This window comes from Ammodytes marinus, assembly GCF_949987685.1.
Source record: "Ammodytes marinus genome assembly, chromosome: 6".
Lineage (NCBI taxonomy): Eukaryota > Metazoa > Chordata > Actinopteri > Uranoscopiformes > Ammodytidae > Ammodytes > Ammodytes marinus.
The window spans coordinates 17221231-17239297 of NC_137235.1; the positions used below are offsets into that span (position 1 = coordinate 17221231).

The 18067-nt window shown below is 41.6% G+C and overlaps 1 protein-coding gene across 7 annotated transcripts in view; it reads right to left on the reverse strand.

The window, feature by feature from the left end:
* LOC307251879 (nuclear factor 1 X-type-like) overlaps nucleotides 1–18067 on the reverse strand; it is a 112266-nt gene that overhangs the window by 66424 nt on the left and 27775 nt on the right. For 5 of the 7 annotated variants that reach the window (XM_080029322.1, XM_080029316.1, XM_080029317.1 and 2 more), the window contains one exon: nucleotides 6748–7279. In XM_080029322.1, coding sequence (XP_079885448.1) covers nucleotides 6748–7279 — 532 coding nt within the window. Of the gene's footprint in view, nucleotides 1–6747; nucleotides 7299–8046; nucleotides 8750–18067 lie in introns of those variants that run through there. The other 2 variants (XM_080029319.1, XM_080029320.1) reach the window with 2 other exon arrangements.

Genomic DNA, 18067 nt, shown 5'->3' on the forward strand with positions numbered 1-18067 from the left:
CTACAAAAGCCTGAAAAGAGACGAGGCACTGGGAAGACACAGTATTAATACAGACAATACCACCCCCTCGCTGCTTCTGACTCTCTCTCTTTTCTCAATAACCTCTATCTTTTCTTTTCATCTTCTCCTTACTCTCTCCTTTTTTCTCCCCCTTTTTTGCCTCTCTCCAGGTTTAAAAAAAAACTTTATAGCTGAGAGGGCTTTTAAAAAAGCCTTCTCAGCTCAAGTAAAGAATGCAGTTTTTATCACTGTGTGTTTAGCTTAGCTTACACCCGTTTTTATTTGACAATCGTTAATGTGTTTAAATGTGTAATTAAATCTCAACAGTAGGTATTAGACTGCGTTGAGTGTGAAAATGCTCTTTTTTCCCCCGTGGACAAAATGAAAAATCGCTAAGCATTAACACAAATACCCTTTCATAGATCCCATAATCATGTATTCAATTATTATTATTTTATAAATAATAATTATATTTTATATTATTTGATTTCCATAATATATTTTCGACAAATTAATTTTAACAAATTATATCTGAGCTTACATTTGGATGGCATTTGGGCCATAAGTATCCAGAAAACATGAGCAATTCTTAATCTGACACTGCGATAACATTTCAGTCTTCCATCGTGAAGAACCTTTAAATAGAATTATTCTGCTTTCCCACCTGTGTTGCCTTCACAATGGAGAGCTTCTATTGAAGATTAACATGAAAAATGTGACAGATTTCATTGAAAAAAGAGGGAATAAGAGAATTTCTTTATAAAAGAGCCAAATAGTACACTCTGCCTCATTTGTTTCACTATGATGACGGCCTCCCGATGTCACTGGAACAATCTGTTTACCTCATATCTCCCAACACTCAAACTCTTCACACAAAAGGAAACAGATGCGGATAGAGCAGAACATTTTCAGGCGGTTTTACTCTCTCCCGAGTCAGTCAGAGCCAAAGAAACCGAGGCTTACGATTGTTATGTAAAATCGGAAAAAAAAGCAGGGAGCTGATTCTAGGACAAAGGCACCGTATCATGGAGCACGCCAGTTTTCACTGGTCAATTTAATGGGAGACCAAACATAACAACGTTGACTATGACTGGCCTTTCTCACGTTTTTTTTATTTATTTTCCCTCAAGTCTGTTTGTGTCATCATAGTCTCATGAGATAAATGCAGACCCAGCGGTTTTGGACCAATCTATGTCCGTCTGTGACACCCCAATGTTAGCCTCGCGTCTGTATGTGTGTGTCTGTGTGTAAGTGTGTGTGGGTCCGTGCGCATGTTTTGGAGCGAGCACACAATAGGGGCTTTGGCTAGCCCGATACCATTAGCTTTCCAAATACACAGACTTTTTTCCGAAGCCAAGAATAGTGTGAGAAGACTCTCACTCCGTCTCTCTAATGTGACTGGGCTATCCCTGTATCTTAACCCCTTCAGATTTTGATAAATAGTCACCTCGACATTCACCCTGACGCCACACAGAAAGACAAGAGATGCTGGCCCCGGCTAAACAAGAGCCATGAGTCAACATTTTACCGATGCCAAAGCCGCTCTCTGCATGTGGAGAGCTTTTTCTTAGCCGGCGTGGGCCCTGTTCCCATCGCACACAATACAAAAGCCTCAGACTTGACCAACTCCCTCAGTGTCGAGGTCTCATTTAATCGAAACTCAATGCTTACTTCACTGCCGAGGGTCATCCCAGAGCTCCGCACAATCACACACACACACACACACACAAACACTCAACAACAGTCCACTCAGCCCTTGTGATGTCATGGGAGCTGGAAAAGAGATCCGGGAAGTAATTAACAACAGATTATTTTCACAGGAAAAAAAGAAAGAAGAAATACGGAGCCACGGAGCATTGGGGAACCTGTGGAATCCATCAGAGGTTCCTGTCAACTTGTAACACGTTGCGAGCTATTCATCATGTCAGCCATGACTGTTAGGATGCATCTCTTTTTTTCTGTTTCAGTCTCCCTCTCTTATTCCTACTTTTATTCCCCATTTTTTTCTCCAACATTTCTGTTCTTTTCCACCCAATAAATCACTGTTTTCATCAGTGATGAATTGAACAAATGTTTTTTTTTTTATTCGTGAATCCTTCCTGTGGTCAGTGAGTTGGCCTGGAGGGGCCTGGCTGCAGCGCTAGGGTTTCTCTGGGCTTTCTCACAGTGCCGTCCAAGGCATTACTATTGCTATAGCGAGAGAGGGAGAGAGAGAGAGAGAGAGAGAGAGAGAGAGAGAGTGAAAGAGGCGGGATATGGCAGCGTAGAGCGTGGAGTGTAGAGCGGTCATGGCAAGAAATGGCACGGCGAGCACATTTCACACCTCCCTCGGAGTGACTGCAAATTTCCTGTACTGCACTTTTTGATTGGAAACACATTTGAAACATCTTTTCATGATCACACTTATGGCGTACAAAAGAAAGAAAAGCAACAAAAAAAGAAGCTGTAAGAATGAGGTCCAAAATATGACTAAGAGAGCACTGAGCTAACTTTGGACCTCACAAATGTATTTTCTTTTTCTTTTTATATTCTGTCTTTTTCCAACCTTGAATCAATGAGAAATGTGCTGAGTTTAAGCTAAAACAGCACAAAGGGTTATAAATCAAATAGTCCGTTGAACGCTATACGAGAAGCAGACAAACCATTTTGTCCTCAGGTGGCGTACGACACACAGTAGTGAAATGTATATCTAAGCTAGTACTGTGATCTAAGCCTGTCCGATACACAATCCATTCATGTGTTATCAGAGAGGGACCATGCCAGCATGTGGAGCTCTCTGGCAGACCTTTGGCTCTTCCGGGTCACTCACTATCTCCATTATACCAATCTCCTAACAAAACACTCTAAAGAATGCACTACTCACTGTACTGCACAACAACCACTCTCCCAGTCTCCTCTATTCTCTGTCCGTATTTGAGTGACAATGTTCAAAGACACTTTACTCTCTGTCTGTTTTGTTGCTCTCTATCAGAGGTGCTTTAAAAGCAGAGGACCAGGTTTTTTCATTGTGGCAGCGTGTTTTTTTCTGTTATACGGCGACGTTATGCTCCATAACAGAGAGGATCTCAAAGGCTGGCTGGCTGGCTGGCTGGCTGGCTGGCTGGCTGGCTGGCCTCAGAACAGCCGGAGAAAGCCTGGCTGACGGCAAGCCCAGAGATTCCCCGTGGCAGCTTTTGCCACTCTGTCATAAACAAAAACACAAGACGTCTTTCTCTTCTTCCCACACCAACGGGCCCGGGCGCTGCCAAACAGAACAATCGCTATCGCAGCCTCTTCTCCTTTCCAACGCTCTCTCTCTCTCTCTCTCCCTCTCGCTCTCTGTCTCTCCTACAATATAAACAAAAGAGATCAGCAAAGGCTTTACCTCTGTGAGAGCGACAATGAAGGCGATGTTTAAGGAGACAAAACAAAAGTGTGCACGGGATCAGAGGAGAGAGGAAGACAGAGATGCTAAAGACTGACAAAATGCAAACCAAACAAAAAACAAACAATGAGTACATCTTGTCATTCATTGAGTGACTGAGGCAATACAACACGAAAAACTGCACATCAACAGATAAGCGTGAGAGATAAATGCAGCCGGCCTTCATGTCTGTATGCTCCCGAATACACATTTACCACTTATAAGAAAATGAATGCCAAGTGTGCCAACTGTGGCAACCTTATGACAGGGTTTCATACAGTGGTTTGTCCTTTGTCTCTCCCCCTGACCCCTCTACATGTCACTCCACCCAGGACTTTAACTGAGCACGGGCTCATTGGAGGTGAATAAAGGGGCCGAGGGCACACTGTGTTTGCCAGATAAGATAAGCGAGTGCACACAGTAAATCTACATTATGAATGGGCAGCCCCTTCAAGCAGACGTGTTTTACCGGACTGCTCGAAACTAAAGTACTGTTGCCAATAGTGCGCAGGACATAACTAAAAACTGGACAGCAACGGTTTCGGAAGAGATAGAGAAAATAAGTCATGAAACATATAGTTAAAGTATATGTTTAAAATATATATTTTATATATACTTTTAACCTTGGTTACTTCCCTAATCATTGACAGGAACTTTTCAAACAAAATTATCAGCAGCAACCTTCACTTTATTCTTATTTTTATTTTGAAAGTGGCTACATGTCACTTATATATTTGGTATATAATACGAAAAATAAAATATTTACAGCTGTGGACTGCAATTTGTTTCTACCTCAAATGAGTTTTGACGTTTTTCTAGTTTTTGTTTCTGGTTGGTAAAAACTTATATACTAACTTATATAACTTAATAACTTATATAATTGCTTTATCTAAATAAAACCCCAAACTAAAAATTCAACAGAATTTAGTTTTTTCAACATATGACTATTAAATTAAATAACTAAATTTTTAGCACACATATCCCAAACTCAGATTAAACAAACATAAAACTCTAATCTATATGTAAGAGTATACATTACTCAATATAGTGTACAAGGTTGTTTAATTCATAATAAGCGATGTAAAAACAGGCTTTAAGCTAAAACCCAAAACATTCAACTATCCAACACAGAATCCACAGTAACTCATTATAAATAAATAATATATATAAAAAAAGTAATTATTTCACAAAATATACATAGTGCATAACAAAGTCAGTGAAAAAATCAGAAATTAATTAAATCAAATTTAGAAGACCATTTATATGAAAAAAATACCACTAAACCAGTAGGATAGATTTCCTCAGACCTACTGTTTATCACCGCCACAGACAGACAGACCAACAGAGTGGAGCTGGAGTTGCTGCCAGGGTTTGGCTCGGGCTGTGTGAGGTGTTAGGCCTGACCGAGATTTTGTGTGTGTGTGTGTGTGTGTGTGTGTGTGTGTGTGTGTGTGTGTGTGTGTGTGTGTGTGTGTGTGTGTGTGTGTGTGTGTGTGTGTGTGTGTGTGTGTGTGTGTGTCAGGAGAGAGACTGAGGTACGGCTGTGATAGCATTTGGCTACAGTCATTTTAGCGGCTTCCATAGGAGTTGTGCCTAGTGCAAAGTGTGAGTGTGTGTATTTGGGCAGTGACTTGGTTATGCTGTATATATATACAGTATATGCCTATGTGTGTGTATATGTGTTGTGAAGCTGGTTGAGTCACTGTTTGAAATTTCGAGAAAATTCCAGCTGAGATAATATTAGGTCATGAGCGTGTGTTTGTGTATGTAGCCAGCAAATGGTGAAGTAGTGTGTATTTGGAGGATTAGGCTGTAAAATGTCTTTCCTGTGTGCGTGTGTGTGTGGCTGCAGAGAAAGTTTTTTTTTTTTGCAATGTTGGGGAAAAAACGACAACACAGCCAGCGTTTTGGCTGTGTGTGTAGAGTACGCGCACTGGAGGCTACAGCGATGTTTGGCCCAGTGTGAGTGTGTGTATCCACGATGGTGGCTGAGATACAACAATGTTTGGCTGTTTCAAACTGTATCTATGATAGTCCTTGGCCGAGACAGTGTGCTGTGTGGGTGTGTGTACACAATCGTGACTAAAACCGTGTTTGGCTCTATGTGTGAAAGAGCGCTAAAAAGATGACAGAGTTGTGTTTTTTAATTTTTTTTTAATCAAATGAGTGTATCTTTATTTAGCTGTGTGTGTATGGGTGTGAAGGTTGCTGCAATAGTACTGGCTGTCTGTGAGCACTGGCGGTGTGTGTGTGTGTGTGTGTGTGTGTGTGTGTGTGTGTGTGTGTGTGTGTATGTGTGTGTGTGTGTAGGTGTGTGTGTGTGTGTGTGTGTGTGTGTGTGTGTGTGTGTGTGTGTGTGTGTGTGTGTGTGTGTGTGTGTGTGTGTGTGTGTGTGTGTGTGTGTGTGTGTTTGGCAGCCAGGTCTAACATGGTGCTAGTGTTCAGGCAGACGGTAAAGGCGGCAGCAGCCTGCGGCCTGGGAGCAGGAGACTCGCGGCTCCACTCACCCTCTCTCTACACACACACACACACACACACACACACACACACACACACACACACACACACACACACACAATCTGGGCTGTGGCCAAATGACGATCCCTGTCTACAATGGCCTTATCGTAGCACATACACTTCGACAGACAGAGTACAATCTTATTAACAGCGACTCTCACAAAAGCACACAATTTGACAATGATGATCATCTCATAAAACACACACACACAGGCATGCAAATCCCTTCCTATAAAAAACACTAAATACATGCTCATATGAAGCCGCAAATGCCTCGCTCAGAAAAATGAAACTCGTACTTGCCAGACCACGCTGGCTGAATGCCCTTGACACACACTCACATATTCTCTTTATTACTATTTATACTGTGTTGTCATGTAAACAAACACCAAGAAACAGACGAAAAGAAGGAAAAATCCTAAAAAGCAAAACTATTTGCTTTTATAAAGGGAATAAAAGCAATAAAGGGAATAAAAGCAAAAAGGGATGTGCATTGTGTTCAATAAAAACCTAACTTGATTTAATTTTCAAATTAAATTATTACATTTAAATTAAAAGACAATTTAGGTGTGTTTCTCAAAGTGACTACATCTATTCTAAGGTTTACCTTTATGTATTGTTATTTTTAAATCCCATCTCTTTTTAATAACGTATCACGCAAGTCATTGTTTCTGTGTTGGGTTTGAATGTACATACCCAACATTTTGTGATTATTCAAACGTGTGTGTACCTCTATTTACACATGCTCACCTGCATGTATGACCAGTGTTAACGTGTTGGCATCTCTTTCCCTATGTAGTGTATTAATATCCAAAATGTGCACATACCTGGCGTGTGGACGAAGTAGGCCAGGTAGAGGTCCAGCTCCTTGACGGACACCCCGATGTGGTGCGGCTGGACACAGAGCCCCGGGTTGGTGCACTGTGGTGACTTGACCAGCCGCTCTCCGTCCGTGCTCTCCAGGGGGCTGCCCTTGAACAGGATGACCATGACCAGGTCCAGCCGCCACACCTTGTCGGCCTGGCGCAGGCAGTCGATGCGGCGGATCTTGCCCTTCTGGTCGGGGTTGGACAGCACACAGCTGGGGGCCTTCTTGCCCGTGATGCTGAGCACAAAGTCCTCGCGGAACTCGGGCCGGATGTCCTTGCGCAGCTTGGCCAGCAGGCGCGAGGCCCACTTCTGCTTGATCTCCGGCTTCTCTCCCAGCAGCTCGTCCTTCACTGCGCGCTCTTCCTCCTTGGACATGCGCTTCTCGTGCTTCTTGAAGTACTTGCGCTTGCGGGCCTGCAGGTTGAACCAGGTGTAGGCGAAGGCGCGGACGTGGGGCAGCAGGGCCTCGATGAAGGGGTGGAATTCATCCTGGAGCAGCGTGGAGGAGGAGGAGGGGGGGAAGCAGGAGGAGGAGGAGGGGGAGAACGGGGGAGAGAAAGACGGGGAGAGGGGGAGTGGGGGTGAGGAGGGGAAGAGAGAAGAGAGGCAGTTAGCACCGGCACGCAGCATGGAGGAGCAGCGCCTGCTCTGTGTGAGCGAAGGGAGAGAATGAGCGAGAGGCACAGAGAGAGAGAGAGTGTGTGAGAGAGAGAGAGTGTGTGTGAGAGAGAGAGAGCGAGAGAGGGAAAGATGTTATACATTCTTCACCTAACAGACAGATTAGATTGGAGAACGCACATTACAAAACACTGATCAACACAATATTCAGACTGAGAAGAAAGAGATGAGAATAAAGTAATTAAGTATCCACTGTTAGGTTTTTTTTTCCTCCAACATTTTTTGGCACAATTATGTGCCTGCCTAAATATATTAATTAAAAAAGATGTACATTTTAAACTAAAATATTGCCATACTTGCATTCAACCATAACAAAACAAGAACAGTATTAATTCCCAAAAACCTTTGGTAAAAAATGGTAGTATTTATAAAAAAATAAATGTAGATGCATACATCTACATTTATACATTAGCTAATTTATAATGCGTACAACACTTAAATAATTTGAGAGAACTCACATTTAACATCCTAAGCCTCAACATTAAACATATCTGTCTATAAATAACATAACTGCATCTGCACTCAAAATAATCTAGCAACAACCGTTTGTGAATAAAACAATAATGAATGGTAGTTACCATTTTGCTCTCGCATCATAAGTTCACCCCACCGATTGTAAAAAATAAAATAAAAACGTAAAAAACGTAATATGCGCCACCAGGACAGAAACTGGATTTTTTGCGAAAAGTCTCTGAATAATGCTGCGTTGGTTATAAAGATAAACTCTGAAGAAAAAAGAATTAAGCAAAACCAGAAGCTGAGAAACTGTCCAATCAAAGCAGCAGGGGGGAAAAAGCTGAGAAAGAGGAGACAGGCCAAGGGGGCGCAGTGTAATACCAGCACAGGAACACAGGAGGTACTGTAGCAGTAGAGGTGCTGTTCAAGAGCACAACAGAAGGAGAGTGCAGAGACGTTAAGCAATCTCTCTGTCTAAAAGGATTTTCTTAAAGAGTTGGACATACACAAGCAAAATAAAACTGATATTGCAGCAAAAAGGATATATTTGTCAAAAACGTAAACAAGTCGCTTTGTTTGCGAAAAATGTCGGAAGAAATATCTTGATGAAAAAAACTAAAGAAAATTGCCTGGCAAAGCGGCGTGCGCTATTGGTTCAATTCTCTAGATCTGCATAACACTCGCGGAGAGAGGGAGAGCGCTGGACAAGGGGGGTGCAGACGGAGGAGAAGAAGGAGAATAGAGGGAAAAAAACAACAAGAGGACCGAATCAATGTTGGAAGAGTGCGCACGACCGCTGGCAAACCCGAGTGCAGCTTCTTTTTCCCCCTCTTTCTCTCCAACTCTGTCTCTCTCTTTCTCTCTTCCTCTCCACTTTCCTTCTCTAACCATTGACTGAGTCTGTGCCAACACGCACAGGGCCCACCTATTTGGCATGGAGTCTCAAAAAGCCCAGCCAATACGCACGCTCCCAGCACTGAAAGGGAGGGAAGAGAGAAAGAGAGATGGCAGAGGGAGAAGCAGCAAAGATGTGGGGGGTGGATGGTTGGTGGCTGGTAGTGGAGAGAAAGAGGGAGGGAGGGAGGGAGAGAAACGGGGACTGCTGTGTGTGGCGCAGGCAGAAGGCACGGCATTAGCCAAATAGGCAAGTTCCAATGTAGTGCAAAGGCAAAGTCCAGAGGATATTAATTTTACATGCATCCAATCAAGAGAGTACCCGCCTTCTAAAACCCCAGAACCACCGCACTGGCCTTCAGCTGGAACGTCACGGCCATCCCAACAAACCAGCCCCCCCCCCCCTCTCTCTCTCTCTCTCTCTGCTCACGTTACACCACCTTGGCATGGGATGGCATGAGAAAACACAGGCCCAAAATCCCACTAGACCCTGAGACCAGCAGCTGCTCCTGGATTTACCACACAAACAAAGAGAGGGGGGGGGGAAGAAGAAAATGCCCCCCCCCCCCACACCCCAACCCCAAACAAAAAATACCATCCAAAAACATGCTCTCCTGTTTCAAAATGCACTCTCACATCCAAACTGGCCCATTCTCTCCCTTATTTCTAGTCCAATTAAAAGGCCCAACAGAGCACAGACACAGAAACACATTAAAAGTTCCTGTTTCCAAATTAGAGAGCAATCCCATTTTGTATACAAGAAAGGACAGGATTCAGTGGACAATGAAAGCTGGCCATACTAATGTGGACAGCTTCATGTAAGTAGCCTATACATGTTAAGCTGTTTCCTAAAGCAAGTGAATATTAAAAAACGTTCAAAATAGCCTTTACCGCTTCCCTGCTTTCAGATTCAGATAGGCCACTCTTTGTAATAGCAAGACAACTATAGTTTCCTATTACAGCCAGTAAATTGCCCATGTATTCATTGTGTTGCATTATGAAGTACACAATGACACATGATTGGGATTGAACGGCAGCAGAAAAAGTGAGGGAGCGCGGGGCTGTATAGCTGCCCTGGCAAGCACTTTGTCTCTTCTTCATTGGCTGACCCACATGACCTCAGAGGGACAAGCTGTGCCCAGTGCACCATGGGAGAAATATTTGAGAGACAAAGGCTCTCACCAAGAATCAGTTCAATATGAAATACGTGTGGCCCGCTCTTCTCATTAGAAGTGTATTTAACATAATTTTTTGAAGACTTTGAGACTTTTGTATATTTTGCTTCCATAACATATTATCTCAAATTAAAGGTCCAAAATGTACACTTAGATGTTTATGTTCCTAAACCTTGTATGTATGCATTGGTATATTTCTTCTATACAACCATCTTTAACGGACATTATCACAACATTAATTTTTTTTCTTTTTTTTTTTACAATACTTTGAACAAAAAATCTCAACTTCTAAAGCACTTACTTCAACTCAACTTTCAATTATCATTCTAAGCACTTTTTTAAAGGTGATAAAAAGTTGTTAATACAGTGTGTTGTTAAAGGCCCACTTCACCGGTTGGAATATGAAGGTGTATTGAACTCGGAGATCCTATTTAGTAAAAATGTGCAAAAAAAATTTAAATCGAATCATCTTAGCCTGAGAAAAGGCAGAAAGAGTGTTTTATGGTCTCACTGTCTACAGTTTCCTTCTTGTGACATCACAGTAAAGGTTAGGATTAACAGGACAGCTGGGCCAAGGGAAGACTAAGGGAAGACTGAGGGAAGAAAAACCTCATTCATTATATTATAATAGTTATTTTATAATGATAGAACGCTGGTTCCGTATGGGTGAAGTATTCCTTTAATGGTCTGATTTGTGATACATTTTGTTCTTAAAAACATGCTAAAAATTAATTTTAAAGACCTGTACATTTATTTTTCATTTATAAAATGAAAAAGGCTGTATCCAGCTTTATCAAACATCAAGATTTCTGTTTTTTAAAGAGTTGCAAATGTACGCAGTTAGTTAAATATCGGCAAATTTGCAAATGTATTCAAACATCTCTGAAAAATTGTACTAGAAAAAAATAATTGTTTAAATGTAAGTAAATCAACTAGCTTCACTCATGATGATTTTATGAGTTAATAATGTTACCATTTCACGTGCCGTGTCTCGCCTTTAATGTTATTCTTCAGAATAAAAAGCAAACAAACACATTTGCGTATTCATCCAGACTACATTAGATGAATTAGTCCAGGTGGCTCACAAATGTTAGTCGAAAAATGGAATCTCTGTGATATAGGCAGCCACAAAAAGCTAACTTGTCATGTGGCAAAGTTGAGTGCCCGGGCCACTTTGATTGTGGGAAGAAGCCCCCCTGCTGTGCTATGGGACAGGCTGTCTGTGTGAGCGCCCTACAAAAGGCCAGAGTCCTCTGGTTGGCTCTCAGGACCATCACTTTTAGCCTGGCCTTCTCCCTCTGTCACTGTCTGACTGAGGAGCTGCTTGCCTGTGTGAATGGCTGCTCCGCTGACTGACTGACTGACTGGCATGCTTGCTGTTAGGTTGGCTGAGAAGCTACATGACTGGCTGGGTGAATGACTGGTTGGCTGAATGACTGGTTGGCTACCCGGTTGGGTGGGTGGGTAGCTTAGAGCTGGCTAGCTGGCTGGCTCCTCTCTCCTATACTGCTGGGGGGTCGGGGGGAAAAGACCCCATCTGGACCAGACCGAGCCGGGCCCGGTGCCGATTGTTCATGCTAAAAGACGCCTGCCTCACACAACCCGCCTGAACACATAAGAAAAATGTGGGAATGAGAGAAGGAAAAATAGAATATGGGAACACGAGTAGAAGGAATTAAGGAAGATGCTTTTTGTTTTGTTTTTGAAAGGTAAAATCATGTTTGTCACTTATTTGAAAACACTACAGGGATGTAGAGACTTCTTGATGAATGGGCCACAGGCAAAGAAAAGGAGTGATATGTGCCAAGTATTGTTGTCACGTCTTCCTGCAATATCATCGTGCTGTTACTGACAGGCAAAATGATAATAAGCAAGATTACTATCGGTGAAATCCAAACCTCTCCTTAGTCCATTCAAAATAGCAACACATTTGCTTTTGTAGTTGCAATAGTACCAGCTCTTGTTAACTCTTTATTTTAACAAGAGGATGGAAAACAGAAGCCTATTATGAGATCCCAATTAACTATTTGTATGAAACATGTAATCTTTTAAAAAAAATAATCCCTTTTTTTAAACCCACTTAGTTCAATCCACTGCCAGGACTAATATGATCATAAACTGGACCATATAAGTATACACATGAACAGCACAACACAGCCTTTAAGGTCTGTGCACAATTTGCAGTTGAAGCAAGATTTTTTATGATTTTGGGGCAATAAATGAGTATGTGTGGCACCCTCCTATTTAAATGTGTCAATCTTTTTTCTTTTCTTTTTGTGACATTTTCAAACTTACATTTGCCCACTAATTAAAGAGAATTTCTTCCATTTGCAAGTTCTTCGGGGCAGAACGGAGGGTGGCAGTTTCTCGGGCTTCGGCCACTGGACTCTTTAGGTGTCCGCGCTGCAGTCATTTTCAGCGAGGGCTCATCTTATCTCTGCATGCCATGCTCAGTCTTTCAGAAAACCACGACCTTTGTTCGCCAGGCTGGGCAAGACGATCCCCCACACCCCCACCTCTGCCCTGACAGGGTACATACAACACAGAGAGCAGTAGAGATATATATAAAAAATAAAAGCCCTCAGGTTTTATTAACAAGGCCAAGCTTGGAGCAGCAGCCGCAACTGCCAAAAACACAAGACAAAGGGAACCCATAAAAACTGAAATTGTTCTAGCCTATACAATGCATTTTTTTGTGGTAGCCTATAAAAATATAATTATGAATGTATTTAGGGCAAATTGAGTCATTACAGCCAAGCACAATTTGTTTATAATGCATGTGATGCAGAAGGTTGTTTTAAAAGTGAATATCCTTATGTCCTACGGTTATAAACACACCTTAGAGGTCAGAGTGTAAAATGTGGCCTTCAAATGAACAAGCAAAATTGTAGTTAATTCCGGCATTTGCCTTCTTTTCAAATATGCAACAAAATAATTAAATTAAGGTTTAGGGGTATTTAGTTCATGTGTAACAGAGAAACACATCAAACGCCCTCTGTATGGCCTGTCTCTTGACTTGCCCGCACCCGGCGTCTCTACACTGTGGAACAAAAGGAATGCCCTCACCTAGGCCAAGAGAACAAAAACGAAACAGAATTTCTCACTGTTTGCACCGGACAATGATAATCTCCCTACCACCGATGTAACGCTGGTTTTGGCTCATCACGGGCGTCTTTCTTCTTCCGCCTTTCTCTTGTGTTAATCTCGACGGACGCTGCGGTCACCTCCGGCCCTCTTGCTTGTAAGTAACTCTTTGTACTTTACGCTTGCTAAAACAGACTAAATAATTTTTTCTTGACTTTTAAAAACTGCTGTAAAATCTAATCAAATCTAATGTTCCTGCTCCAGTCCCCACACATAAAGAACACTGGCTGCACTTGCTTTGCTAACGGCCTCCTCTCAGCCCCCGTCCGCGTGCGGCCTACGTTGAACAAAAGGGGTCAAAATGAATCATAAAAGTCGATTTGGAATTAAAAGGAGGTGGGTAGTAGCTGGAGAGCTAATAAATAAAAACAGCGCGAAGGATGACCTCAGTGAAGGCAAACATTCACAAGGGTAATTAAACCAATGTAATATGAACAAAAGCGTGTGTGCAGCCGTTTGTGCAGCTTCCCTAGGCTACTGCACCTTTATTAACGTGGCCTACGTAACACAATAACGTTATTAGAGAGATTAGTAAAATCTTTTTGAAAATTAAACACGAACTATTAGTTTTGTGCCTTTGGGCATACAACTGATTTTAACGAGCATCATTCGGGCCTGTTTCCCACAGTACTGTCAACAGTCCTAATGTGCAAATTCCCTGAGATGAATTTGTGGTTTGCAAATGAATGCCAACGCAGTGACACCTGCATAAGATGCGTGGGAAGAAAGTTCAGGTCATTGATTTATTTAATGCCACATCCGGCACAGTGAGGATGCCTCGATGGTGAGTCAACAGGCATTAAAATAGTTTTTACTTGGCTGCAGACAAAGAGGATTTCAGGCACTTGGCATAAGGCTATATTAACAATACAAAGGGCACTTCTTTTTTATTTATTCTTCTTCACTGATAAATTGTTATTAGCCTACGTCAAAAGACAACAATGGAATTGAAATTAAAAGAGTAGAATTAATTTATTACAACACAATTAAAGTGAAATAAGTCCAGATTCATCAAAAAAAGGTATCCTTTCAATTTCAGTAGCCTATATTAATAAATGCACCCATTCATATTTCCTATTTATATCATAACATATTATATTATTATTGTTTTTTTTGCCACCAACATGACCTACATAATCTAAATACCAAAAAAATATTTCTTTGGATTTTCAATAGTTAGTTTGAATATGTAAATGTATTAATACAAATTTGGAAACGTTTTAAAATATGAAAATAATTTCTGCAGCGAATTATTGATCACGAGTATCTCAAAAAGCGGAATATTTGAAATGTATATTTAAACAAAGGGACAGTTTAAATTAAAAATTCTCACTTGTGCATTAAATATAATAGAAACTTTAAATTTTTGTTGTTTAATACAAACATTCCGAACCAAATCATTTTAAGTGGCTCTTTCCATGAAAAATACACTCTTGCCAATTTTATTTTATTTATGTTTATATGTAAAATATTTTATACAAAAATGTATTTAAAATTCATTCAACATAATATTTGCATAGGAATAGAATGGATAGGAAACCCTGGGACACATTAACTTTTTTCTCTTTCATCATTTTATTTTAGCGGTATCATTTCTTAAAATGTAATTATAAAGACAAAAGTAAAATTAAAAATTGTCAAAAAAGAAAATGCTTCAGGCAAGTCCCAGCAGGCTTAATTCGTCTGATGAAATTATGTTTTCCTCACACACAAGTTCTTTGTTAACTTTGTTCAAGATGATCCTAAGATATGAGTAGGAAACAAACACACACACACACACACACACACACACACACACACACACACACACACACAGAAAGCTGATGAAGGTTACAGCGTGTCCGGACATGTCACAACTGGAATTTAACTTTGACATCTGCTGTGTGAAATCACATATTGACAAATAGTGTGGTGATGTAAGGGAAAGACTGCTGGAGATCTATTTTCCCCTTTTGTGTGTGTGTGTGTGTGTGTGTGTGTGTGTGTGTGTGTGTGTGTGTGTGTGTGTGTGTGTGTGTGTGTGTGTGTGTGTGTTTGCACTGTTTGTGCTTTGTATAAAAGCATTTGCTTTTAAAAGTGTACTATGCTAAACTTGACATAAAACAGCAACGTCGGACCATTTTTATGTGGTACAGGCATAATGCCATTTCTGTTCGCTCTCTTAAAAAAGGAAGTAAAAGAGAAAAGAAAAAAAATAGTTTCTTTGGATTGAGTTGAGTTTCCATATTTTCTTACCATGAGGAGTGCACGAAAAGTAAGGTGCGCAGGCCCTACTAGCGGTGAGAAACACCCTGCCATTAAGAGGTGATGGGTTTGTAACCTCACAAGCCTCAGCGATATAAAATAATTTTGGACAAGTTGACATAAACTATGCTATTTCCTTGGAAACGCTCATGAAACAGAAAAAATGAATGCCCTTTTTTCTCCCCCTTCCATTGACTTATTCAAGCCCACACACATGCATTCACACACAGACCCACATTATTCTTCTTAAAAAATGTCCTCCTTAACTTAATCACTGCCAGGCCTTCCATTTCCATCCAGCTCCAACCCTTTTCATACATTCTCCTCCCTGGAAGAGGAAATAACTTCCCCTCTGTCTGCTGCCCTTCTCCCATCGGCACAGATTGATGTTAAAAGTGTGTCTGCGCATCGCTTGTAATTACGCCTGTTTACACACTGAAGCATTACTATGTGTGAAAGTCTGGAAGCCATTTGTGGCATGAGGCTGAGGGGGAAAGACAGAGCGAACCAAACTCTAAACAGCTCCAGAGACACAAGCACTGATAGAAAGCTGGGGATTCTGACATGATTGCAGACCTAGGTTATTTTATACTCCAATATGCTTTCACGTTTGTGCGATGGATTTGTTCGGGCAGGCTGTTTTGGCCTCAAATGTGAGCTCATCAAGGATAAAATCAAGGGCTCGCCATGATTTTTATTTTAAATCCAAAATGTATTCATCCAAGATTTTCTTCAGATTTATGTTATACTGGCTCTGGCCCATCTGCATACAATTCACCTCATAATGTTAATTATAAACATAAGTATAACCCAGCAAGTGGGTTAGATTCCAAATTTAAATTTAGAAAATTTTTGGAGAATTCAATTTAGACAACTTAATATTACATTTTGTGATGATCACTTTTTAAATATAGTTAGTTTTTCTCTGGCTTGGATTTGGTGAATAGAATTCAAAACATATACACTGCATACACCAAAATGTACTGTGGGAACTGCAAAGAGGCCTGTTTGAAACATTATACATTTACTCTTGATAATGCAAAACCCAAAGTTAATCTTGATAACAGTGCCGTCAGTTAGAGAGAATGTTTCTCTTAGGGATGATGTTATCGTGTTGTAAATAAAAGCGGGCAAAACGATACATTTCAAACTAAATTAGGAGATTCTGGCGCTGCATGTTGCAAACAATGATTTAATAAAACCATTTCACCATGTGGCTGTAGCTAGATGGAGCGGTGTAGGATTACATGTATGCTAAGTGAATACATATAGACTACTGCATGTGTGCCATATGTGTGTTTACATTACAATGGATTCGGTAGTGTACACACACACACACTGTTGGTATGGCATTTACTGCAGGACGTTGCAGTAAAACTGAGACTGCAGCATTTCCTCTCTAAAAGGGCGGCCATTCTTGTTAAGGTCAAGTAGGCAGTGTGATACTTGGAGTGTGTGTGTGTGTGTGTGTGTGTGTGTGTGTGTGTGTGTGTGTGTGTGTGTGTGTGTGTGTGTGTGTGTGTGTGAGAGAGAGGGGTGATGGCAGTGCGGCAGCTTTCTGCTTCAACTATATACAGTCTGTCTCACACTTTCCGATCTCACTCACTAACCGGGGCACATGCTGCACACACACACCTACAGTTTTCCAGTCGGCACATGCCAAGCAGCACACACAGGCTACCATGGCCCTGCCCACAGCTGCAGAGAGGGCTTTGAACCTCATGGTTAGCAAATACAGAGGGAATCGAGCAGATAATGAAACCTGATATCCCCTTCCCCTCCATGCCCCCACTCCGACAGTGGCCAAGGCCTGCTTCTCCTCACACAAGAGATGCACGATTATTGAGGGACTTTCTCTCTCTCCACTCTTTCGCTCCCACTCATTCTTTTATTCCTCATTCTGCCAGTCGGCAAGGCGAGATGCCAACCTCTCCCCAAAGCCGGGCAGAGTGCCCTCACCCTTTATGCAAATTCTTCACCACTAGCCCACTCACACATTCATCCTGTGCCCCAACCACCATCACCTACTCCTCCATTCCTATTTCTTTCACCTCTTACTCCTGCAATCCCTTTCTCTCTTTCTCTACCGCTTTTGACCATTTCCTGTACTCCATATCGTTTTTGCACTTCAGCCATCCCTCCCACTGCTTATTGCTGTTTTACCCCTCTCACTTCTACCAATCACCTGTGCTGTCTCTATCTCCATTGCTATCCATCTTCCAACATCTCTCGCTCTGCTCACCCCAACTCCTTTCACTGTGGAACTCCCTCTCCCCTCCTTTGTCCGCTCTCTCTCTCTCTCTCTCTCTCTCTCTCTCTCTCTCTCTCTCTCTCTCTCTCTCTCTCTCTCTCTCTCTCTCTCTCTCTCTCTCTCTCTCTCTTGATTCACCCATACTTAAACTTGTACAATCATTCCTCAGCCATTGCCAGACAGGCAAGTGCAGACACTCACTTTGCCCCCCCCCCCCCATTCTATCTCTTTCACTCTCTTACATACACACACAGCCAATCATGCCACAACTCATGCCAGGTTACTTCACTTAAAGGAGGAATATCTCCTCTTTATGTTTTGATCTGTTGCACTTTGTATAACCATTATATCATTTGTTGGTTAACTGTGTAATTTGCTAGAAACTAGTTGGCAGTTTATCTATACCTTCACTGTGATCCCATGTTTTTGTGTGAT